Source organism: Quercus robur, chromosome 1 (genome assembly GCF_932294415.1).
Source record: "Quercus robur chromosome 1, dhQueRobu3.1, whole genome shotgun sequence".
Classification (NCBI taxonomy): Eukaryota; Viridiplantae; Streptophyta; class Magnoliopsida; order Fagales; family Fagaceae; genus Quercus; species Quercus robur.
Window position 1 is genome coordinate 6,623,725 of NC_065534.1, and position 27,143 is coordinate 6,650,867.

Here is a 27,143-nt window from a genome sequence, read left to right on the forward strand (position 1 = left end):
TTTGATATTGTAAAAGTGGCACAACAGAGCTTGCAACATAAAATATCAAACATTTGCCTGCATCAATTATGTGATGACCTGTTGTATGTGATACAAACATAACTAATGGGACACCCCATACATTGTAAAAGGGATATACCTAATGCCTATAACCTTTTGTGTAAATTTAATTACCTAACTATGTTACATAGGAAAGAACAAAATTTGTATGAGATTTTTAATGGAATTTAAAGCATTAATACAATATCAGAATGTAAAAGACTAGCTCCCTTCGTTACCATGCAAGCTTAAGGAGTAATATTTTAGTAATTAGAGTTGAATTACTAGAAATGGGTACTCTTGGACGCTTGAGCCATTGGCCTCAAGTGATTTATGCTATAGCATTTTGCCTCATAACCACTAAGAGCATTCACACCCAGCATGCCATATGCCATATGTAGGGTACATTTAGCATAAAAGCCCAAAATCTCCCCCACATCCAAACTTGTAAAAACCAAGTATTGCAAAATTTTTTGCAATTGTGCTACAGTACAATTCTACATTTAGAATTGCATTGTAGCACAATTCTAAACTTAAATAATAATATTAAATTATCTCTCTCTCTCTCTCTCTCTCTCCTACTTTTTATTAAACAATTTCGAATTGGTTCTCTCTCTCTCTCTCTCTCTGCTCTCTTCCTTCTCTCTTCAGACCCAAAACCCATAGCCACCACACCACAGTGAGCCACCACTCCCATTGTTTATCCTCTTTCTTGTTGCAGATCGGCCTAGCTGATGGCAGCGATGTGGCTTGCTTTCTCTCTCTCTCTGGTTGACGGTGGCGACATGGATCAGTGCGGTTGTGGGTTTGGGTTCAACGTGGTGGTTGATCAAGTGGGTCGAGATCGTCAAGCAGTGGAGATCGGCGTGGTTCGTGAGTTTTGATCGGTGTGGTTTGTGGGTTTTGATTGGTGGTGGAGATCGGTGTGGTTCATGAGTTTTGATCAAGTAGTGGAGATCAGGTGGGTCGTGACTGGGTTGGTTTGGATTCATATTGATTGGTTTGGTGGTGGTGTGGTGATGGTGTGGTGGTGGTGTGGTGATTGATGATGGTGGAGCCGTGGAGGTGGGGGTTGCCGTGGGTGGTGAAGGGGTGGGTTTACTAGTATGGGTCTGGGTTGGTTGTCATGGGTGTGTGTTTGGGTTTGCTGTGGGTCTGGGTTTGTCGTCATGGGTTGCTGTTTTTTTTTTTTTTTTTTTTTTTTTTTTTGGGTGTTGATGGTAGATTATGGGTTGCTAGTGGTGGTGGTGTTAGGTGTGTGAAGTGTAGCGGTGTTGGGCATGTGGTGACGAAGGTTTCAGTAAATTTGTGGTTGTTGTTGAACAGAAAGAATGAGAGAGAAAGAATAAATAATGTGTTGCATTGTAAATGATGGTGATTGGGAGATATATTATTTTATTTTGTAGAAATATTATTTGAATGAGTAGAATAGGAAAATAAAAGTTGGGATGTTAGGAGTATTATAAAATAGTTTGGTATAAATAATAAAGTAGGTTTTAAGATAGTAAAATAGAATGGTTTTTAGATATTGGATGTAAATGCTATAATGTGGTAGCTGATAAGCTTTACTTTTTTGGTTTGCAACCATTGGCCCAACATGAAGACCACCAGCCCCCAAATCATTTGCCACCTCCGTCTCATGACCAAGAAGGCAAGAACCCCATCTCCCAAGCTATCACACATCACCTCCGCCTGAAGTTTTTAAAACACAACTACCACTAAGATTTCCACTACCTCCACTGCCAAAATTTCCACTACCACCACCATCTCCTTCACCTCCACCGCCAAAAACTCCACCACCACCATCTATTTCACCTCCACTGCCAAAACCTCCACCACCACCCTCACCGTCTTCTCCACCGCCACCATCTCGATCTCCATCCCCACCACCACCTTCACCATCACCTCCACCTCCACCTCCACCATCTTCATCACCACAACCACTGTCACCATCCCCTCCGCCACCTCCATCTCTATCACCTCCACCAGAAGCTCCGTGCTCTTTTGGTATTTCCTGATCTCCATCTCTGAGGGAGATCAGGAAGTACCAGAAGAGCACGGAGCTTCTGATCTGGAAGCTCCCATTCCATAGGCTAGTGAGAGAGATCGCTCAGGACTTCAAGACCAACCTCGGATTCCAGAGCAGCGCCGTCGCGGCTCTACAAGAAGCAGCCGAGGCTTACTTGGTCGGACTCTTCGAGGACACCAACCTGTGCGCCATTCACGCCAAGAGAGTCACCATTGTGCCTAAGGATATCCAGCTCGCTAGGAGGATTAGAGGCGAGAGAGAGAGAGAGAGAGTTGGTGTAGTCGATTTAGATCTGTGTTTAGGTTTTCGTTGTTTAGATCTGGAATCTCTAATTTTATCTCTTTGTTAAGTTTGTGTAGAATTGTGGAAATCTAATATCTAATTAGATTGCTTTAGCTGTGTTCAATATCAAATATCAATTTCACGTTTTATATGGTTTATTATTCTGCTTTAGGGTGAGTTTGGTTCAGCTTTTTGAAAAAGTGCATAATGAAAAAGTGGAGTTTGAAAAAGCTGAGTGTTTGGTAAAAACTGTTAAAAAGTGCATAATGAAAAAGTTGAGTGTTTGGCTAGCACTTATAAAAGTGGCTTTTTGAGGGGTAAATGACAAAAAAGGACAATGTATATAGGAATTTATTTCAAACTTTTTTTTTTTTTTTTTTTTTTTTTTTTTTTTTTTTGTGGATGTGAGTTTATTTCATACTTATTAAATCATCTATTTCATATACTTACTAAACAATAATAATAATAATAATAATAATAATAATAAATATATATTATTGGTATTATTTTAATAATGTTTGGGCAATTTTTCTTTTTTAGTGTCATAATTATTTGTTATTACTATTAATGACTTCTTATTAATATTAATTAAATCTAAATAATTTTTATCATCATGAAGCACAAAATAAAAATGTAAAAAGATGATAAAATATACACCAATAATCCATTTAAATTGTACTACATAAAAATGTAAAAACATATAAAATACATATCAATAATCCAAGTTTAAATTGTACAACACAAAAATGTAAAAAAGATGATAAAAGATGATTAAATTGATCCCTATCATAGTTTTAACCGGTCTCATCACAAAATTTGGTCACTAGATTGGTCCAACCTTCGGTACTAAAGGCAGCACCTCTTGATCTATTCCCGATTTGAATCTGTTCCACACAAAGGTTACAAAAAGTAGTTGTCCAGCTTGGATCATTATCCCATAATGCTCTAGCCTTTTTTGCCTCGGGATTGGAAGTGGTGTTTTTACCCATCTATAAAGTTAACCAGTGAGGTTGAAGCATATTAGCAAAACCATATCAAGCAAACAAAAAAATTAATCATTATTAAACTTTGTCTCTACAATCCTAACCAACTAAGGTATGTCTTAAAGCAACATAGTTTACACCTGCAAAATCTGTCTCTTTCTCTATGTCTATATCCTCCCCCCACCACCACCACACTCACGCATGCACAAAAAGGTATGTCTTAAAGCAAAGTTGTAGGGGCACAAAAAATTTGTGCAGCAAGTTTCTTCGCCTATATTGCAAGCAAATTTCTAAAAACCATATGCTAACCATACACATATATTTGAACAATGCATACAATATAAATTATCTAATCTAATGTCAAGTCTCTATGACCGCTAGGCCAAGGAACATTTATATTTTTGTTTCATCATAAAATGGGTTTTGGGTAGCATCAAGCAATAATCCAATGCATGGAATGAGCAGATCACACAAGGCCTGTTAGGCTCTTTGCATGGTTAGTGTATGACACTAAAGAAGATAATTTTCTTAAATCAAACTTGTATAACTTGCTTAATTAATTAACTCAGTGTAACTCATTAACAAGTTAAAAATATTTTGAAAATTAACGAACTAATCATGAATATAAAATTTGCATTCAGTCCTAAGGTCGAGCTCATCTTGAACTCAATAATAAAGTGAATAACCAAACTTAATCAAGCACCTTTATACTCATCTAGATTAGGCATGCCTACAAACCTAGTACCAAAAACAAAAAAAACAACTTGCAAAGCACTTCTCACATCCAGCTCGGCAAAGCCCATGTTCACAAGTTTTTGCACCTGCTGTTCATTAACATGCCACTGTTGAAGACAAATTACAAGTTACAAATGCATCGACCCAATTAAAAAGAAAATTACAGATAAAAGTATAAACAAGTGTGACACTAAAAGTAAAATTCCATACTGTAGACAAGACCCTTTCACATGTGAAGATTGTGACAGATATGCAAGTATATGACTGCTCTATCGAGGTTCCTCATCAGATCACAAGCCTATATGGCTTTGCTCTGACGATGAACAAGCATGATTCTACAGACCAGAATGGCCCTCCGATTCAAAGCAATGTGGCTTAAAGATGAAGGTTGTGAGGGTACTCAGTACGAGATGCAAGAATCACTGGTCCTCCAATGGACAAGGGTTCCCAAAAAAGTCAATCTCAACTGAAATATTGGAGTAAAAGGTACTTTGGGAATGCTAGGCAAGCTCTGATAAAAAGAGAAAGAAGCAGCCGAATCTATAGCTGAGCAGCAAGTATTTTCACTGCCATGGCACCCAGAGAAACAAGAGGAATTTTATATGATGGTTAATTACTTCATCTATGCCATCCTAACCTCAAAAGACAACAAGTAACTTAGCTTAAGCTTCAAAAGGATGATTATATGAGGGTCAAGTGTCAACTATGATTCAACTATTCCAGCAGATTACAATGTTGAGAAATAAAGGTGTAACAACGAAAATTATAGTTATAAAAATAATTGCAATTTTTTTTTTCTTTTCTAGATTAAGAATAGAACAAAACGCAAAGCTTAATTGGATTGAACTTTTTTGATTCAAGATTTAAGAAATAAAAACATTGTTACAGATAGTATAAACACTAAATCCGTTCTCCAAGGCTTAAACTTAAACAATACCCATTAATCTATTTCTGGGTTGCCGAGAAAACAAAAAAACTAATTCCAATCAACTAAAATTCCAATCAACAAAAACAATACCCATTAATCTATTTCTGGGTTGCGAGAAAACAAATCAAAGAGAGTTGAAGCTGAAGAAAACAAAAGCATGCAAGATCTGAAATTTTTTTTCCCACACTCGGTAAAAAAAAAAAAAAAAACACTTCTGAATTAGTTGGTACCTGGTGGTTTTTGGTAGCAGATCAGTGTTGCTTGGTGTTTTGGTAGCAAATCTCTATCTTCAAAACGTATTTCTCAGATCAGATTAGACAGAAATAAAATTAAAAAAAAAAAAAAAAACAAGATCAGAATCGCATTGAAGAAGACGAAGAAAGAAAGAAGAAGAAGAGGAAGAAGCTTACCACAGAGCAGAGCGCAGAAATACAAGCAAGGCTAGGAGGCATGGGGGTGAGGGCGGGCGGAGTGAAGAGCAGAGAGATGAGATGGGTGAGTGTGAGAGAACTGATGAGTTTGTGTGAGTTTGCGTGAGATATTAGGGGCATTTTCGTAAATGCAACGTCCAACGGTAATAATGTCCAAAACGCTAGCAGCGCGTTTTGATTTATGGACCTCAGAGGTCCATAAATTCAGCGCGTTTCGGACTTGCATTTTGCCTGAGCCCAAAACGCGACTTTTTTTAAAAAGTTGCGTTTTGGACTCAGCTAAACACATTTTCTTGTCCACTTTTTTATTTATGCGCGTTTTGGGCTTCAAAAAGTCCAAACAAACGCACACTTAGTTAATTGTGGTTTTTATTATCATTAAGGAATGGTTGTTTGAAATGAATTTATGAACAGCGAATGTAGTTTGTTATTATTATTGTTGTTTTAAATCAAAAGGTATGGAATTTGGGTAAAGTTGGGGTTGAATGAAACATGTCCTTGGAAGTTAATTTTGAATTGATGTGGAACTGGTGGAACTGTAAAACATTGGAGTTTGCATAGAGGCCTTGAAAAGCTGTGTTCGTTGCTGATGCTTGTGTGTTGGGTTTCTAGTGGCATTGGTTGAATGCAATGTATCCCCAAAATACTGGTTATGCTTATATATCCTTTCTTTTTGTTTTTTAGACAATTGAAAATGTTTTAATCCAATGGTCTTGAATTGGGTCTCAAACCTCTTTTTGAGAAAGAGGAGACAAGAGTTTCCCTCATAATAGAAATGATAGTCACTTATAAGAAAGTCTTTAAACTCCAGTGATTGCTAATTGATTGACTTGAAGTGGCAATTACTGATGTTTGGTTTGGAAGGAGACAGTGTTTGGATATCGCAGTCAAGGGAGTTTTGGTTTCATATGATTAGGCCACAATCATACTGGCAATCATAAGATTCATCACCTACTTAATTGGACAATGATTTGGTTTCATTGCATACTCATGTTTTTCATTTCTCTAGGATGAGAAGGAAACATTTCTTTCTTTTGTTGCAATTTTGACTATCAAATATTTTGGCTTGAATATCTAGGTACTAAAGGTTTGTTTGGATACTACTTATTTGCTGAAACTGAAAATTTATTACTGAAATAACTATAGATAAAAGTAAAAGTTAGTTGAAATAGTACAGTGGAGCCTATCAATAGTAGCAAAAATAATCTAAATAGTAAAATAATTTTCATTTTTCATTGGTATCCAAACGGAGGCGTATGAGTTTTCTCTTTTGCTTTTAGGTGATCGGAGTTAATGGCTTGCATCTCGTACCAGTAAAGTGAAGAGTTTGTATAGTGTGCAAATTATAAGTACAATAAAACTCCTTTTTATTGATAACTCATTTGCGTATTCTAATTTCTACTTGAGTTTGTGGAGATTTATTGCAAAGTATTTGATACTTTCATCTGAAGTGTTGAAATTATTATTCTAATAAAACTATAATGATATATTTTAGCGGCAACACTTTGACTAATGGTTGAAAATGTGATTTTTTTTTTTTTTTTTTTTTTTTTTTGAGCAAGTGACAATGTGATTATTTGGGTTGTGATTTGCATGCGGCGAAATCGACTTTGTATATGAGAGATGGTAAATTGCCTAACTTGATGTGATACCATAATTTTGAAATTTTACTGTGCTAGTGGTGAGACTAGCAGATTTCACCTTTTGAGTGTGTTTATTATTAATTGAAAAAGTAAAGAAAAGTAATTGGCACTAACTTCTTTTATTCATATATATAAATGACTCATAGTTTTGCAAAATGTTTCATAAAATGACACTTGCCCCCACTTCCAAACATTTCTTGGAATGACCCTTCTAGTTGAGATTTGTATAAATAAAACATATAAGTATATGCCCTCTCACATCATTACTTCCCCAGCACAATATTTCATATTTAAAAATGATTTACAAGTTTGTAAATGGGAGTGCCATATGTTTACAAACCTATAAACAAGTCTAGGTAAATTTTTTTTTTCAAAAATGAAATATTTTGTTAGAAAAGTAACGCTGCGAAACTGTATTGACTTGTTTATAGCCTTTATATATAAATCTTAAGGATGAGAGTGTTATTTCTTGGAATGTTAGAGGGCCGTTTGGTATGACATTTTAAGCAATATTTTTCAGTTACCAAACGGGCCCTAGTGAGTTTATTTTGCAAAACCTTAATGGAGAATAGTATAATTTATTTGAAAAATTATTTGTAATTCTGCAAGTCTAACATGGGTTATCTAAAAGTTAATTTCATTGTTATTTCCTCTTTAATAATTTGTTAGTGTTAAACTCTTTGAGGTCAAGATTGTTGTAGTTTAGTAACATAAGCTGATTTCCTAAATTAAAAGAGAACTAGAATTCAAAATTTTAAATCCCCATTTTTCATCACTATCAATTGAAAGGACCAAAAAAAAAAAAAAAAAAAAAAGAGGAAACAAATTGGGGTTGAGGCTTTAACTATTTTACGGACTATCTTGAAGGGTCCAAACCTAACTGGGCCAAAAAATCGTCAATTCGTCATATGCCCAAAACCTGAGTTGAAAACTGAAAGTGTCACCGCTAATGTGTTAGATCATTAGTATTGGGGAATGCTAATGCCAAATGTAAGGAGAATTTGGCATTTGCAACCCCAAATGTCATTGCATTAGAGAATTCTAAACTCAAGTATTGCAAATTTTTTTGCAATATTGCTACAGTGCAATTCTATCTTTAGAATTGCACTGTAGCACAATTGTAAAACCAAAAATAATATTTTAGTCTCTCCCTCCCTCATTTTGACTCTCACTTCCTCTCTCTGTCTCTCATCGGTGCTAGGTTTTGGATTTTGGAGGTTGGATTAGTGAGCTGGGTTTGGATCGATGGGCTGGGATCGGTTGATCAGTGGGTTTGAAACGGTGGATCTGTTGATCGGTGGGTGGATCGATTGGGTTGATCATTGGTAGCTCCGATGGTGGCTCCGATGATGATTTTTTTTGAATGGGTTTGCTCCGGTGGCGTTGCTTTAGTTTTGGTTTGGTTTTGATTTTGTTGGGTATTTTCGACAACCTGGGTTTCAAATTGGCGGCGTGGGTTTTTGATCAGTGGCTTGGGTATTTTTGGGTATTTTTGACGTTTTTCTGGGTTGATCATCGGCATTTTTCTGGGTATTTTCGACTGCGTGGGTTTCAAATTGACGGCATGGGTTTGCTGATCAGTGGCTTGGGTGGTGGGTGTGGTAGCCGTTGTTGGCTCCAACTGTTTTGATGGTTTTTGTGTGTGTGGCTCTGTTGAAGGTTTAATGGTTTGTGTTTGTGTGTGTGTGGTGATGGGTTTGGATAGGTTGATCGGTGGCTTGGGTGGTGGGTGTGGTGGCCGTTGTTGGCTCCAACTATTTTGATGGTTTTTGTGTGTGTAACTCTGTTGAAGGTTTGATGGTTTGTGTTTGTGTGTGTGTGGTGATGGGTTTGGATAGGTTGATCGGTGGCTTGGGTGGTGGGTGTGGTGGCTGTTGTTGGCTCCAACTGTTTTAATGGTTTTTGTGTGTGTGACTCTGTTGAAGGTTTGATGATTTGTGTTTGTGTGTGTGTGTGTGTGTGGCTCTGTGTTTGTGGTGATGAGTTTGGATAGGTTGATCGGTGTATAATGGGTCTGTGTGTGTGTGGCTTTGTGTGTTGAACTGGTGCTAGAGGTTGAGGGAGAAAGAGAGGAAAAAAAATGACTGTTAGAAAGCTTAGGAAAACCAAGTTTGAAAAAAAGTGACGTTTGGAAAGAAATAATAAAAAAAGATTAAAAAATAATATTTTAATTAAAATAGAGTTTTAGAACACTGGAGTATTATAAAATGATATGATATAACTAATAAAATGACTTTTTGAGATGATAAAATATAATAGAATAACATTTCCTGATACGGATGCTTTTACCAAAATAAAAACAAAATCCAAAAGATTCATAGAATTTCACCGCCAGTTCAAAAGGTTAAAAATTTCAGCCTAATAATAAATCCCGCGAATAGATTACACAAACAAATCCTATTGGTCAAACCTATGTGCCACGGATTACAATCCGCGTCACTCCCCTCCAAACAAATCCTTACCGTACATTACTCCCCCAAATGAACGCTCCAAATTCACTCTGTCTCAAACTTTCAAAGCTCCAAAATTTTTCACAATCACCCGCCTCTCTATACCCCCAAAAACAACACTACAAATACTCCAAACCCTTTCTCTTCACATCACAACAAACAAACTCACTTTCTCTTCACTTTTCCCTCATTTTCCCACCAACCGAACAGGTCTTACCCTCCTCCAAATGGCCCGTACCAAGCAGACAGCTCGTAAGTCCACCGGAGGCAAGGCGCCAAGGAAGCAACTCGCAACAAAGGCCGCTCGTAAATCAGCTCCGGCTACCGGAGGTGTGAAAAAGCCACACAGGTTTAGGCCAGGAACCGTGGCACTGAGAGAGATCAGGAAGTACCAGAAGAGCACGGAGCTTCTGATCCGAAAGCTCCCTTTCCAGAGGCTGGTGAGAGAGATCGCTCAGGACTTCAAGACCGACCTCCGATTCCAAAGCAGCGCCGTCTCAGCTCTACAAGAAGCCGCCGAGGCTTACTTGGTCGGGCTCTTCGAGGACACCAACCTGTGCGCCATTCACGCCAAGAGAGTCACCATCATGCCTAAGGATATCCAGCTCGCTCGGAGGATCAGAGGCGAGAGGGCTTAAGATTAGATAGATGGGTTAGATTTTGAAAAAAACTACTACTTGTCGTTTTTTTTTTTTGATTAGGTGTTTGTGTAGTTTGTGATGATGTGAATCTGTTTTGGGAAAAAAAATGTAATGGTTTTTTAATGTTTGAATTTAGTAAAAAAAAAAAAAAAAAACTGAAGTTTCGTGTTTTATATTGTGTTTTGTGTGTTTGACGAAATGTTTAAAAGATTGTTTTTACCATGAATGTTTAGAGGCCATTTAGGTTGGGTTGATGTGAGATTTTTTTAGTTAAACATAGGATTTTTGAAATGGGACACGGCTTTGATACAATGCTCTATTGATTATTTGTTGCATAGAGAAAAAATAGAAGGAAATTTGTAAATACATAAAAATTTGCAAAGATCAATGAGATTAATAGTGAAAAATCTGTGTCAACCTCAACTATATAATTCGATGAGTCTTCTAATTGCTTAAATTTTGTCTGGCAAGTAAGATTTTCTATGGTAGTCCAAATCTAATACGGTGCAAACATTTTGTAGAATTTAATCTACTACCAAGTTTTTCTTATTAACACAACCATTGCACTCACCAGGAGTCGCATAAAAGGGTGTTAGAAAATTGATACTTTTCAATGTTTTCATGCTAATCTAGGCAGCAAGTTACGGAAAAATGTATTGGTAGGGTAGCTGTTTGTAAAAACAGTACTTGCAAATTTACAATCATTGCAATTGACGGTTGGTCAATCAAGACAACTTCGAAAAAATTTGCTAGCTTAATTACACATCCTGACAGACATGAATCTATGAAAAATGTGCCTGAAGGAGCAAAGTCTTACAGACACGAGTTTATATTTTATAGCAAGCTTGAATTTTTGTCTTCTAATATAGTTGAAGAAAAATTCAGATCAGTTTATATTTTTTAGGATATATGCTTTAAAAATGATTTGAAATAACCCCCTAGCATCCTCTCCATCTTGACTAACGAGATAGAGATCTACTTGAGGGGAACTGGCAAAATAATAAGAGAAAGTTTAATTTCTCAAAAAAAGAAAAAAAAGAAAAAAAGAGAAAGTTTAATGAGTATAGACAAAAAGAATTTAACCAAAATTTTTATGCACAACTGATTTGATAGATTGTTAATGGTTTGTAAAAGAACAATGTAAGTGGTTGGTCCAAATAAAAAATTAAGAATTAGTAAAAACTTGTCAACTCAATTATTATGAATGTAAAAGTTTGTATGGGTCTGTTTGGAATCTGTTAGAATCTGTATGGGATTTGTTCATTTTGCTGAAATTGAAAACTTTTTGTTGAAACCATTGTAAATAAAAGTAAAAATTAGTTAAAATAGTACAATAAGAATCATGAATAGTACCAAAAAGTGCAGTAAGACTCATAAATAGTAGCAAAAATAAGCTGAATAGTAAAATAAGTTGGCAACTTTCATCAATCCAAACACATTTATTTTGTTGAAATTGAAAACTTTTTGTTGAAATTACTGTAGATAAATATAAAAGTGAGTTGAAATAGTAAAGTGAGTTCCATAAATAAAAGTGAGTTGAAATAGTAAAGTGAGTTCCATAAATAGTATTAAAAACTACAGTGAGACTCATAAATAGTATAAAAAATAAATTAAATATTAAAATAAACCAGCAAAAAAAAGCTATCCAAATAGATTATGCGGTTTGTGCCGTGGGTTTTATTTTATTTTGGTGGTTGGGGGTTGAGGTTGTGGTTGGTGGTGGTGGTGGTTGTGGTTGTGGTGGTGGCTGTGGCTGTCTACGGTGGTGGTAGCAGGTGTTAGCAGTGACAATGGGTTTGTTAGCAGTGAAAGAGATGTGAATGAGAATAAAAAATAATAAAAAATTAATATTTTAATGAAGTGGTCAAAAATATAAAATCTTTGATGTTGGGTGTATTGTAAAGTGGAGTTAAAATTGATAAAATAGGTTTTTGAGATGGTAAATGTTAAATTTTTTGAAATCTTTGATAAGGATGCTTTTAGTCACTAGTGTGATTGCTAATGAGCCTGACATTTATGCTTGGCAACCACCAGCCCACCACAGAGACAATTGCCCCCCAGACCATTTGCCACCACCAGCCCACCACAAAGATGATTGCCCCCCAAATCATTAGCGACCACCACTCAACCAATTTCACTACCCACCTAACCATCATAAATCACCTCCTCCTTGTGTTTATAAATCGCCACCACCATGATCTCCTCCAATTTATGTTTACAAATCACCATCTCCACCTCCTTACATTTCCAAATCCCCACCGCCACCATCTCTATCATCTTCACCTCCTTATGTTTATAAGTCACCACCACCACCTTCTCTATCACCTCCTTCACCTTATTTCCACCCATCGCCTCCACCTCCACCATTGTCCCCTCCCCCTCCTTACATTTACAAATCAACACCTCCACCTCCACCCTCACCATTCCCTTCACCTCCTTACATTTCCAAATCCCCACCGCCACCATCTCTATCATCTCCACCTCCATATGTTTACAAGTCACCACCACCACCACCACCACCACCACCACCACATTTTCCATCATCTCCACCTCTATCACCATCCCCTCTACCCCCTTACATTTCCCAATCCCTACCACCACCATTTGCTTCATCTCCACCTCCCTATGTTTACAAGTCACTGCCACCACCTTTTCCATCCTCACCACCTTATTTCCAAAAGTCACCTCCACCTCCATCACCATTAATTCCCTCCAGCTCCTTGCATTTATAGATCACCACCACCTCCTCCACTTGACAACAAATCCCCTCTGCCACCACCACCTCCTTATTACTACAAATCACCTCCATCTCCACTATAAGTCCTCAAGTCCTCTGTATTACTATAACTTTCTTTGTCTTCTACTCCACCTCCACTACTTCAATCCTCTTCCTAGCTACAAAAAGTGATCTTCACCTCCAAGTGGTTATTAAGCTTAAGGTCATCTTTTATATCAATTTGAACTATTGTAAGAATAACTACTTCCGTTGGGATGTCAAATGTGGAAAAGTTTGTTAGCATTGCATTTTCAAATATATGTCGACCTTATGAACGATGAGAGTCTAGGACTATGAAACAATCATTGTATCAACTGTTGTATTGCATTTCAAGTTCTAAAAAGGCTTTATTACTCACTGTGTTAAATGCATGAGTAAGTGCTCATATGGTTTTTACAAATTAACGACGTTCTTTGGAGAAAGTATACCATGTTTTGGTAATACCAACTTAGCATCTATTTTGGTATTTCCTACTCAATAAATAAGTGACACCTATTTCAAAAAACCATATTAGACTACTCCAATAAATTAATCACAATCTTCTATACTATCGGGAAGATAAATTAATTATTTATTGGAGTAGTCTGATGTGGTTTTTTGAAATAGGTTTCACTCATTTATTGGGTAGGAAATACCAAAACAGATGCTGAGTTGGTATTACCGAAACATGGTATACTTTCTCCGTTCTTTGTTTCATTTGAAGTGTGTTATATATTTAATTAGTTTTGTGCAAAGATATAATTCTTAATAATGTTTCGATAACTGAGCTATATTATGATTCTAATGTTTTTTTTTTTTGGGTAATTACACTAAATCCACTTGTAGTTTGGCTTGAAATCACTTTGCCTACCCGTGATTTAAAAAGTGTCACTTTACCCATCTCGGATATGTTCCGTTTGTTTTCCGTATCCCACCTCTTTTAAAATCGGGGGTAAATAAGTATTTTTGCTCAAATTTATGTCTCTCTCCTCCCAAAACATAAGATAGCACAAAAATGCAAGAGAAACAAGATCAAAATGGAGGGTTTTGTGAAAATTAATATTTGATTTGGTGGGTTCACTTTGCAGATTTCTCCTCTGTTCGCCTTTGTAGTGGTGGGTTCGCAGTGGTTTGTGGGTTTTATTTAGGATCGGTGTTAGAGGATTTCAGTTTTGTTGCGGGTCGGCTTTGGAGGTTTATGGGTTTTGGTTCTGTGGGTTTTGTTTTGAATCACTAGTTCTTGGTTTGGTTTTGGCTTGAATCACTGGTTTTAGGTTTTGGTTTGAATCATTGATTCTAGGTTTTGGTTTGAATCACTAGGGGTTTTGGTTTGAATCATTGATTTTGGGTTTATTGGTGGTGGATGGTTACAAAGTTCTGGGTTTGTGTACTGATGCCGATGCTGTTGTTTTGTTGATGGGTTTGTGGCTTTTGTTGATGGTTCGTGGTCAGTGGTCTGTGGATAGTGGTTTTGGGTTCGTGGATTTTACTGTTGGTCAGTCGTCGGTGATCGTTTGTTGTTGGGTTTCATTCAATTTTTTTTTTCCCTGAGCAAAGTCGTGTTCTTCATTTATTTATTTATTTGTTTATTTTAATCTTCTTCTAATTCGAATCAAAGAAAGCTAGAAGAGGAAGAGAGAGACTCAGGGAAAGGGATGAGTGAATAGAATATCACCACCGTTGCTTTCGATTACCTTTTCTACCTCCATCATCATCAATGTATTCAAAACTACGACATATTGCGCTTCTTCGTTCAGTAGAGCTCGATATAGCTTTCCATTTGATTTATGAATTTCATCAACATTATTTTCTGTATAGGATCTCCTTCAGCGATGTAAGCTGCACTAAACCCACAAATGAGATGAGAAAATCATGTATATATAATATATTTGATTGAGATAGGTCATAGTGTATTGTTCGGTTGATTGAAGGGCAATATTGTATTGTTCGATTATTTGTGTAGGTTGATCTGGGTTTTATTTTTTGGGTATGTTCTTCATGTTTAAGATTTATGTAAATTGAGAGAGAGACCAACCCCACTTTTTGATCTTGTTTCTCTTGCATTTTTGTGCTTCTTTTTTTTTTTGGGAGGAGAGAGACATAAAATTTGAGGAAAAATACCTATTTACCCCTGATTTTAATAGAGGTGGGTTACAAAAAACAAACGAAACATACCTCAAGTGGGTAAAGTGACACTTTTTAAACCACGGGTAGGCAAAGTGATTTTGGGCCAAACCACATGTGAGTTTAGTGTAATTACCCTTAAAAAAAAAAAATGTATGAACTGATTCTAATGGTTCTATATCTAGGCATTCCAACCCTATTAATACTTAATACCCGTGCATAGTTACTGCATACACCACTATGGTTTTTTAGTTTTATTGGTTTTAATTTTATTGAAATTCAAGTATTTCATGCATAATGACTTTTTTTTTGTTTTTTTTTTTTTTGAGGCTAGCATAATGACTTGTTAAATGAAAAAAATGCATAAAATAACCTAGCCATCAACTTCCTGAAAACCAATCAATGAATCTAGCAGAATGAGCATTTAATACCTCATCCCCTAATTTTACCTTTGGATTCAAATCTCAAATTTGTTGACCAAGTCTTTCTCATTTTTGCTTTCTTAGTTACAATTTTCTTAATTAGATTGTAACTAAGAAACAAAACAATGTAACTTTTACTTTCCTTAAAATATAACTAGGACCATAGATAGTCTTGTATTTAGGACCAAACCCATGTAAATTTTTGTTTCTACTATTCATTCATGATGTAATTACTTGGATGATTCAATAAAGAGGTATTTTCATAAAAGTTTTCTTATTTTTCCATAATAAAATAAGTGACTACTTTAAATATAAACACACACAACATATTTCCTCAAGGATCTCCATTCTCCAAACCAAGCTTTAGGTTTCTTTTAAATTATAAAAAGAAAAAAGAAAAAAGAAAAAAGAAAAAAGAAAAAAGAAAAAAATCAGGAACCTCACAATTGTGGCATAATTGGGAATATAAATAGGAGTAGTGATAGGCACTACAACAGGATTAACCTCAGTAACAGTTTCTTCTGACATATCATAATTATTATTGGACAATTTTGTTAAACAAAAAATATTAAAAAAATATTTTAAAGTTTGATTATATTAGACACTCAAAAATAGAATAGAACACACAAAAAATTATTTTATGAAAAACACAAAAAATTCGAATTACTTGGAGACCGTAAAAAATTGAATTATGTAGAACATGAAAATTTTGAACTATTTAAAACACATACAATTCAGAGATATTAAAACACTCAAAAAATGAATTACTAAGCACAGGATAAATTTATTAACATAAACCACATCATAAATTAAGGAAACTAAATTGATCTTAATATTGTTGGGTATAATGCATAAAATATATAATTTACTTATGACTTTGTTAACAAGAGCAACAAGCAAAAAAAAAAAAGTTTTAATATGTGATTAAATAGAACAAGTAAATAAACTTAACGACTAGATGAATATATATTGAAAAATTAAGATATGATCAAGGTTAGTGTTTGACATTATTTCTTAAAGATAGATTTCGCTCCTCACAATGATAATTTAAGTCTTTTGGATGTCTATCTCCCAAGAACAATGATCAACAACATACATAAGAGACATGGTAATCTTCGAGCACAACGAACAAAACTCTCTATCTTTCTCTTGATTAATTACTCTATGCACGATAATGAGAATGTGAGAATGATTGAAATAAAATGAGGGATGTCCATTTACAAACACACAAATATTTAATACTAGACAAACATGGACCAACCCACAATTGCGCCCATGCCCGTCCCAACCTGATTAGGTTTGTTTTTGTTAGATGTTAGATTGTAATTCATCAATATAGTCTTAGTGTAAATCTGTAATGTAAAGATAGTAGTCTAAAGTTTGTACATAAAGGTAAACTACATGTTGTTTTATGTATTAGTAGTTAGGCTACATATAGTTTTACTGTATAGAAGAGTTAGTTAGGAGTAGTTGGCAGATGGCACTTGTTCATTGGTTAGTTTGTTAGTTGGTTATAGTTTTTCCCTCCAATCTGTTTCCTATATAAGAAACAGAGCTTGTTTATTTCAATCAATGAGAATTCAATACATATACAGAAATCCCTCTCTTCTTCATCTTTGATCAGATCACTCCATTGATGAAGTTTGCTACATGCGTGAATTCTAACAGTTTTAGTGTAGGCAACGACACAAGCATGTATAGAGGCCCACTTACATCGGTCCTCCTCCTTCTCCCCTTCCATAAAAGTGGGATGACTCTTGGGGTTCAACCTAATGTCCAACCCATAGGTAATATAACCCCACAATTTGTCTCTTTACTTTCCTTCCTAAGATTCAAGTAAATTCTACTTTCAAAGTAAGTCATAAAGACACTTTTGGAAACAATTTCTCACTCACTCTTAATAATTTTGGCCAAGTGGCCACATAATATTAATCTCCTCGTGGAGAACATCTCAACTTACACATGCCTTAAAAGATGTGTGGTTCCACTTATTTTTGCTCAAAGTTAACTCCAAACACTTATCAAAACCATATTTCCAAAAATGCGCACAACATTCACACAGTGCATTCGGACAAAATTGGCAAATGCCCTTTTCGGGCAAAAAAAGTAGCATTTTGCCCCATTTCCCAAACTATTTAGGGAAATGCCTCTCTTTTGAAAATCGATTTTCTCAAAATCTAGTTATAAAAAAAAAATTTCTGGAGCCTTATAGTGGCGTTTTAAGTAGACTATAGTGATGTTTTAAGGACCTATAATGGCATTTTGGAACTCAAGCTACATGCAATTTTTTATTCTTTTTTTACTTATAACTCGAGTTCATTGAGCTCAAGTTTCAAAATGCCACTATAGGTCCTGAAAACATCACTATAGGCTCCTTAAAAACGCCACTATAGGGTTTAACTTGATTTTGAGAAAATCGAGCTTCAAAAGAGGGGCATTTCCCTAATTAGTTTGGGAAATGGGACGTAATGCTGCTTTTTTGCCCAAAAAGGGCATTTGCCAATTTTGTCCCAATGCATTCCATCTTTGGTACACGATGCATGCACTATTGATAGGGGACGACACATGCTTCATTGAGACTATTCATTTTTGGTGGATGTCAACACAAGGGACACATATGCTTGATGTGAGTAAGTAATGCCTTAACGTGCACAATCAAGTCCACTAACACACTTTCAATGAGACAAAGAAAAATGCTAGAACCATAATTTTTTACACAACTTTTACTATAACTCATTATGGGAGGAGTTGTGGTCAAAGTAGTGGTTTGAGACAAAACAAAAGGTTGGGAGAAAATATCTCAATTGGTGCAATCGTGTTCCTTCACACTAATCATTTAGCCAATCCTCACCTCAACAACTCTTTAAGCCCAAAAGGTGGACTCTGCTTATAGAGAGAGGACTATTTTGCTATGAGTAAGTGTCTTGATGATCGGGAAAACCTTCTCATGGTAAACAAATGTTGTAAGTGTTGCTCTTGATGGCACACAAATAAATAGAGTTGGTAAATGAATCATATATAAGAGCATCAGCAATGGGCCTGTCAAATGCCAAATGTAAAGTACATTTGGCATACAGGCCCAGAATACACTCAGCAACTAGATGGCTAAAATGGGGAGAGGCCAAATTTTTTTGGCGTAGCGCTACAGTTTCATCTCACATATGAGATGGTATTGTAGCGCTATGCCAAAACAATTTAGTGTATTTTAATCCGTTCAAGCCCCTCTCTCTCTTGGTACAGTATCGGGTTTTTGCTCTTTCATCCCTTCTCCCTCTCTCACCATTGTCAAGCTTTTCTCTTTCTCTCTGATCATCAAGCTGCTATCACCAAGCCTCGCTTTTCTCTCCGAATCACCAAGTCGCTGTCACTAAGCCTCTGCCGAATGCTGATTCACCCTCATCCATCTCCAAATCCCTTTTACCGATTCACTCATCTCATAAACCCAACACTCTAGATACCTGTTTAACTTTTCACTCCATCACTCTCTCTTCAAATTGACATTCTTGCATGTGTAGATGACCCTCTCTCTTCAAATCAACAAAATCAACTTCCTTCAAGCTTCCTAGCGGCGAATCCGCTTCCTTCGAGCTTCAACAAAATCGAGCTACCTAGCCGCGAATTGAGCAATCCGGTTTTCATAAATTTTTGTTGTGTTTGTGGGTGAAGATTGTGTGGCTTCGCAGTGGTTAGCGATGGAGATCGCAGTGGGTTAGGTGGGTTGTGATTTGTGTGGGAGTGGGTTTTGGGTTGGTGGGTGGCGGTGGGTTGATTTCAATAGGTGTGATTTTGGTGGGCAATGGCGTGGTCAGTGGATGTAGCGGTGTGGGTTTGGTGGTGCAACGACTTGGGTAGTAGGTGTAGCGGCGTGGGTCTGGTTTTTGATCATGGGTTACGGTGTTTTTATTTTTATTTTTATTTTTTTTTATGTTGACTGTAGATTATGGGTTACTAGTGGTTGTGGTGGTGTTAGGTGTGTGCAGTGCAGCGGTGGTGGTGATTGTGGTTCTTGAATAGAAAGAAAGAGAGAAAGAATAAATAATGTGTTGTATTGTAAATGATGGTGATTGTAGGATATATTATTTTATTATGTAGAAATATTATTTTAATAAGTAGAATAGGAAAATAAAAGTTGGGATGTTGGGAGTATTGTAAAATTGTATTGTATAATTGATAAAGTGCCTTTTTGGGATGGCAAAACGGGATGGGATAGAATTTCCGGTTGTGAATGCTCTAATTAGGGCTTAGGGCTTCCATGATGATCATATGCCAAATTCCCACACTTTTTTATTCATTTTTTCATAATGATTTTCAGCACTTTCCTATTTTGCCCATGTCTGCAGATTTTTTTTATGATATATATTTTCTAAAATTTGGTATTAGTACAAATGTTATGAAATTATCTTTACAATAACACCAAATTTGCATAAACCAAATTTCCAAATCAAAAGTTATCGCCCCTATAAGTTGGGCTTCTCGCAAAGAATTTGGAATTTTCTACATTTAATGCTTGTTTCAATTTGTTTGTTTGTTTTTTTTTTTTTTTTTTCTTATAAGATAGAAATTCTACTCTAGTCTAATTTAAGTGTGTATGTGTGTGAAACTTCCTTCTGAAGACTTGAACCCCAGCTCTTGCCCCCCCAAACCTCACAAGTACTTATACTTATGGAGTGACTATCACGCCAATTATGTGTGGTGGTATGCTTATCCCAGTATAACTTTGCACATTTGATTCCTCTTAATGTACTTTTTTTCCCTGAAATATGAGGATACGTGCTGATTCAACGAGGAAGTGATGTATGAAGTTGTAGAGCTTGTTTGTACATGTGATCAAGAATCATGCGCAAAGTTGGTACCTCAAATGCGTTACTCAGTTACCAATTCTAATTGTCGCTTTACACTCGATTTTAGTCAAGGATTGAGAGATTATTTGGAAAGGGTCTGTTGTGCAGAGAGCACCCCAGGACTCAAATCAATAACAGTCAACAAATCTCCACCTTGGCTTGAATTGATCAAGCTACACGAGCAAACTCCTCCATCGCCTCCACCTTAGCCCTTAAGGGCTTACAAGCTACAAACATCAACCAAGTCCAAGTAACTCTTGAACTTATCTGTTGGAACTGATTTTGTCAACATACTAGAGGATTCCCAAGTCTTATTCTTCTATAGTGACCCCATCTCTTCTACATCCCTATAAGACAATGGATCTCCACTGCTAGTTATAAGAGCAAAGCTAACCATGTCTTCAAAGTCGTATCTTTGTGGTGCTTTGTGAACCCGCTTCTCTCTGACTTTAGCAATTGAATAAGACTCTTCTTGTTGCTGCTCTGGATCAATCTCAGCATCACCCTTATCATTGGGTGAACTATTCTCGTCAAACTCCACCTCAATAGTTAATTTCTCTTGTGTACTATCATCACAAGTCTTTGCTTCATTCTGTTTCAACATAAAGACTTCATCAAATATGACATCTCTACTAGTCATTGTTTTCTTTGAGATTGGATCCCAAAGCCTGTAGCCTTTAACACTTTTTTCAAAACCAAGAAATACGCATTTTCTTGACTTCAAATCTAATTTAGAACTCTCTCCACTCTGCACATGCACATAAGCTAGACAACCAAAAATTCTTAGACTCGAATAATCAATTGGTCTACCTGACCAAACCTCTTCTGGAATCTTGAAATCTATGGTTGAAGATGGAGATCTATTAATAATGAAGCTTGTTGTGTTAACTGTCTCTGCCCAGAACACCTTAGGCAACCCTGCATTCAATCTCATGCATTTGGCTCTTTCTGCTAAGGTTTTGTTCATTCTCTCTGCAACCCTATTCATCTGTGGAGTTCCTTTAACTGTGAAGTGACCAGTAATGCCTTCTAATTCACAAAATCTTATGAATTCTTTATCTCTATACTCTAGTCCATTATCTGTTTTATGGTATTTTATTTTCCTGCCAGTCTGATTCTCAACCTCTGCTTTCCACCTTTTAAATATGCCAAACACATTAGACTTATGCTTCATAAAATAAATCCATACCTTTCTAGAGTAGTCATCAATGAAACTGACATAGCGATACTGGACCCCAAACATTTGAATGAATGTAGTCAAGAACACCCTTACTTGTATGAGAGCCTGTCTTGAAACTGACTCTATGCTGCTTCCCATACACACAATACTTGCAAAAGTCTAGCTTGCATGTCTTCACCCCTTTCAATAAATTTCTTTTGTGCAACTCTAACATACCACGTTCACCAATATGGCCAAGTCACATATGCCATAATTTTGTGTCGTTAGTGCTGGACTCTACCGGAGTGGTGACTGCAACTCTTCCTACAACTGTGTTCCCTATAATCTGTAAAGCGTGCATACTTTCTGTCCCTTCATTACCATCAAAGCACCTTTGGTAATCTTCATGATTCCATCCTTTGATGAATATGAATAGCCCAAATCATCTAATACTCCTAAAGAAATTAAATTATTTCTAAGATTTGGAATATGCCTGACATTACTAAGAACTCTCACAACTCCATCTAACATCTTGATCTTCACGGTACCAATTCCAATAACCGAGCATGTAGCATCATTACCCATTTGGACCAGACCACCGTTGTAAGGCTTATACGTGTCAAACCAATCTTTCTTTGGAGTTATATGATATGAGCATGCTGAATCTAAAACCCAAGATTCCAATAGAACATTGTTACTTGATGAAACTGAAAGTAAATCTGCACCAACTTCACTGTCATCTAATGTTTCTTCAGCAGCACTAGCTGATTCTAGGGGCTTCTTTCCATTCTTCTTCTCCTGTAAATGTTCTTTCAACTCTTTACACCGATTCTTGTAGTGCCCTTTCTTGTGACAATAAAAGCACTCTACATCTTTCTTTGCACGTGATTTAGACTGTGATCTGTTCCTATTGGAGTTCCGTCCTCTTGACCTACTTCTACCCCTATTGCTCGACTCAGACTTTACAATAAGTCCATCAGCCTGAGAACCATCACTATCTTGCTTCATCTTTATGTGTGACAAGAGAGCACTAGTCACCTCCTCGAGTACTATTGTCTCTTTCCCGTACATCAATGTAGTCACTAGATGATCAAAAGAAGTAGGAAGCGACGCTAATAAGAGTAACGCTTTATCTTCATCCTCATAATTGACCCCAAAACTTGACAGTTGGGTGTTCAACATGTTAAACATGTTGAGATGCTCCAACAGATCTGAACCTTCCTTCATATGCAAACTATACAGTTGCTTCTTCACGTACAACTTGTTTGTCAAATTCTTTCTCATATAAAGACCTTCTAGTTTTTCCCAAACCTCCTTTGTGGTCTTTGCTTCTAGGATGTTGTGAATGACCTCATCACTTAGGTTGAGACAAATAGCGCTAGCTGCTTTCTCATCCATCTCTACCCATTCTACATCCTTCATCGTTTCCGGTTTCCTCTCCTTTCCAAGCAAGGCCTTGTGAACTCCTTGTTGAATTAGGAGATCCTTCATCCGCCTTTGCCAAAGTGAAAAATTTCCCTTACCACAAAACTTCTCTACATCATACTTTGTGCTTGACATCTTTACTGTATTCAAAGGATTGAATCCTAACCTTGCTTTGATACCACTTGTTGTGTAGATAACACCCCAGGACTCAAATCAATAACAGTAAATAAGCGGAAATTAAATAATAAGCACACACAAAGAACACAAGAATTTACGTGGTTCGACAAATTGCCTACCTCCACGGAGACGATGGAGAAATTTCACTATAAAAAATAGGGAGAAACAATAGTGCACAAAAACACTCTCAAGAAACCCAAATCCCAATTACACCCTAACTCTCTCTCTCTCTCACCCACAAGACAAGAAAACTCTATTCTTCTTCTAATGCGACTGCTGCTAGGGTTTTAGGAATTACTCATCACACGGTTGCACTTAATACAATATATATATATATATTAAAGTCGGCAAAAGAGGTTTCCTATTACAACTTGTATTTGGTTTAGATGACCAAATTGGGCTTTGGCAATTCAAGCCACACGGCCCACATCAACAGGGTCAAATTAAACCAAGTTGTAGAACTTTTGACCTAGATTATTTTGAAAAAAATAACAAAAACAAAGGCTTTTGTTTTTGGGGAGTTATGAGTGTGATAACGTTGCTACCACACATGCTTTAAAGTTTACTTGTTTCCATTATTTTTGGGCTCATTCCTTGGATTTTTCCCACTTGTGGCCCCTTGAAATGAAACTTGTCACGAGCTTTCTAAAGATATACCTTATTCACGATAATTCAATAGTGTTTGTCCAAACATTGGCCTATGTCAAAATTTCCAACACCTAGGCAAAAAAATCGAGTTGCAAGTTGTGAAATTTTAGTTGTTTTTCTGATATCCAATCTCCGTGATTAAACAAGTTTTTAAAAGGAACTTGAAATATCTACACATTGTTAAAACAGTCACTTCGATTGGGGGCTCAAATCTAATCAAACCTTGTACTTTGCAACAAAACTTAAGGGTTTGGCCTAATTTGGCCAATTTTCACCAATCTGAATCATTGGCCTTGATTGGTGCACCGGGTCGGATTTTTGGCCTAAATTTGGTTTTTCTTGATTTTAATTCACGATCAAATAAATGTCGGACAAAGTTTAGCTACAAAATTGGTTGTAGCCTAAGGTTACAACCTTACTCAGTATCATTAACATTACTATATATTTTGAAAATCAAACTATTGAATTGCATGTTCTTTACGCTCTTAATATATATGTCAAATTTTGTGACAATCAGATATTATTTACTATATAATCTATAATATTATATTTTATGCATAATTTTAAACTACAAAAACTTGTAATTTAAACAATTTTTTTAATGACATAGCTATTAATCTTTAATTTTTTAGAAATTTTGCAAGCATAGAGGATATAAGAAGAAGATGTAATCCAATAGTGGCTTTGTCAAAATTTACCTCCAATAAAATGATATTAAGCAAGGTTGTAGGCTACAACCAATTTTATAGCTAAACTTTGTCCATATATGTTTTGATGGGACAAATAATTCTACCGTAGTCTTTCCCTTCCTTTATTATTTTTATATCGTGGAATAACTTAAATTTCGTTTATTTCTTAATTGAGCATATTTTATTTAATGAAAAAGAAAGAAATGGTTGGATCTTAGACTTTATATATATTCAACAAATGATGTATATTTAAGAGAGAGTCACCACCGTGCACCCTTTGTAAAATAGTCACTTCACAAGTATAAGTGTTTGTGGGGTGTGGGGGGTAAGGGTTGGTGTTCAAGTCTCCAAGAGGGAGCTTCACACACATATTCATTTAGATTAGGTCAAAGTAGAATTTCAATCTTGTATAAAAAAAGAAGAAGAGAGAGTCAACAATATTGTTTATTGTTACAATTTGAAATAAAAAGAAATATATAATCTTTTCATGTATCAAAACTTATGATAACACTCGTGTGATATGAAGTGGAGCTATGGAGGTGATGATTCATCCATGATTTTAGGGGTCTGTTTGGATACCGTTTATTTTGCTGAAAACTAAAACTTATTGCTGAAAATATTATAGCAAAATAATTTTTAAATATGTGAATAGTGCTGTGGGACCCATAAATGCATGGTTATGCACATTTTTGGCTGGGTCATGAATAGTGCCATAGGACCCAGCCAAAAACTCAAACGCACGCTAGATATGATTGATCCATGTATGACAAGCCAGATACACATCTCTATAGAATGAATTTTTGTAATATTCATGAATGCATATAGATTCAATAGTGTACCTCTCATAAATTTGTGTGCCATATGCGAGCCTCATCACCTTGTATTGTAAAAAGGTTATATGGTATTGCACATTTTTTTTTTGGAAAGAGTTTCAACCTATAACGTCTACTTTTGATGATACTTTTTATCATCAGACTAAGACACCAATCAGTTTTTGGTGTAGACAGGGATTGAACCTTAGATTTCTTATTCAACCATCAAAGACTTTACTAGTTAAGCTAACTGGAACCCACATATGGTATTGGTATCTTATCTAGGCATTTATACAAATATACAATTATTACTATTAGTTTATTAGAATGACCCATAAGAGCATCCATAACAGCAGAGCAAAAAATATAGCTATTTGGCACCAACAACAGTCATTTTATCTATTTTACCTCCTCACACCCCACATCAATGGAGCTATATTTTTAGCTATTTGATTAAAATAATAACATCCACAAAAAAAAAAAAAAAAAAAACACCAGCACAGCACAAACATCATCCACCACCACCACCAGTCCACACAGCAGGAAAGAAAAAACCACCAACCCAAATCCTTAATCTTTTCGCTTAACCCAGACCAAACAAAATCACCAATCCCAAACAAAATAAAAAATCACCAATCACAAACTCAAGCCACCACCCACCATTAGAAACCCACCATCAAAAAACCACTGAAGAAATGAAACCCACCACCACTACCCACACTCAGTGCCACTAGCTATCACCGTCCAAACCCACTGCCACTGCCATCACCTCCCACAACCTCAACCTAAATCAAAACCCAATCACAAACCCAAAACCAAATCACAAGCTAAACCCACCATATCATCCAAAACCCAGCAAAAATCGAAAATCATCAGATCAATAAAGCTTGGATTCAATCTAGAGAGAGGGCTAGAGAGAGAGAGACAGAGAGAAAGATAGGGTTAACCCACCATGGCTAACCCCCCGTCGTCGCACTGTCACAACCAAACCCATCAGATCAACTAAAACCAAAAATCATTAGATCATTTGAGCTTGGACTTAATCTAGAGAGAGAAAATGACGGAGAGAAAGATCGGCGATGGGGCTTGGGAGATCGGTGATGGGGCTTGGGGTTAGTCGGCGGAATAGATCGGTGATGAGGGAGTTGGCCAGCGAGATGAGGGATGAGGGAGATGAGGGAGTTGGCCGGTGAGGTAGAGTAAAAAAAAAATTGAGGAAGAAAGAAGAAAGAAGAGAAGCTGGAGAGAGAGAGAGAGAGAGAAAATAGGAAATGTTTGTTTAATGAGAGAAGAGAGAGAGAAAGAAAATAGCGCATATTGTAGCTCTGAAGCTAAAATTTTTAGCTATACCTCCACTGTTGTAGAGCCATTTTTGTATTTTGGTGAAGCTAAAATAGCTATATAGCCATTTAACTTCACTGTTGTGAGTGCTCTAATATAGGCAGATTGCGTGATGTATTGTATTGCAATGAAATCATAATTAATGTAACACACCATGACCTTGTAAAAAGGGCACACCCCATGGCCTTGTAAAAAGGGCACAACAAATGCTACAAGTCTATAAGAGAATTAGACACCCTTCTGTATATGGTATATGGATATATTGTGTAATGTACTAGATATGAAGCAATTGTACTTAATGTTCTACCTAACTCCATGAACTATGGTGAAATGGGTAACCTTCAAAAAAGGGAACGGCGGTGCTTTCGAGCTACAATATCATAACCTTGCATAGATGGATACTTTGTGTGATGCCCTGTAATGTATGTGATGCAATCATGACTTGGTGGACAGCCTTTAATCTTGTAAAAGTGGCACAACAGAGCTTGTAACAAAAAATTTCAAACATTTGCATGATGACTTGTTGTATGTGATACAAACATAACTAACGGGACACCCCATAACATTGTAAAAGGGATATGCCTAATGC

General features: G+C 36.2%; 1 protein-coding gene and 1 long non-coding RNA gene across 2 annotated transcripts; one reads left to right on the forward strand and one right to left on the reverse strand.

Moving 5' to 3' along the window:
• LOC126718205 (uncharacterized) lies at positions 1 to 27,143 on the reverse strand. Its single transcript, XR_007652858.1, has 2 exons — positions 27,075 to 27,143; positions 1 to 78 (listed from the first exon to the last, which is right to left on the reverse strand). It is a non-coding gene; the product is annotated as an uncharacterized LOC126718205 (long non-coding RNA).
• On the forward strand, positions 9,652 to 10,334 carry LOC126718162 (histone H3.2). The gene has a single exon (XM_050420250.1). It carries the CDS (start codon positions 9,748 to 9,750, stop codon positions 10,156 to 10,158), a length of 411 nt encoding a protein of 136 aa, XP_050276207.1. The 5' UTR covers positions 9,652 to 9,747; the 3' UTR covers positions 10,159 to 10,334.

Coding starts and splice junctions, on each gene's coding strand:
- LOC126718162 (XM_050420250.1), top strand. CDS start 9,748: ATGGCCCGTACCAAGCAGACAGCTCGTAAGTCCACCGGAGGCAAGGCG.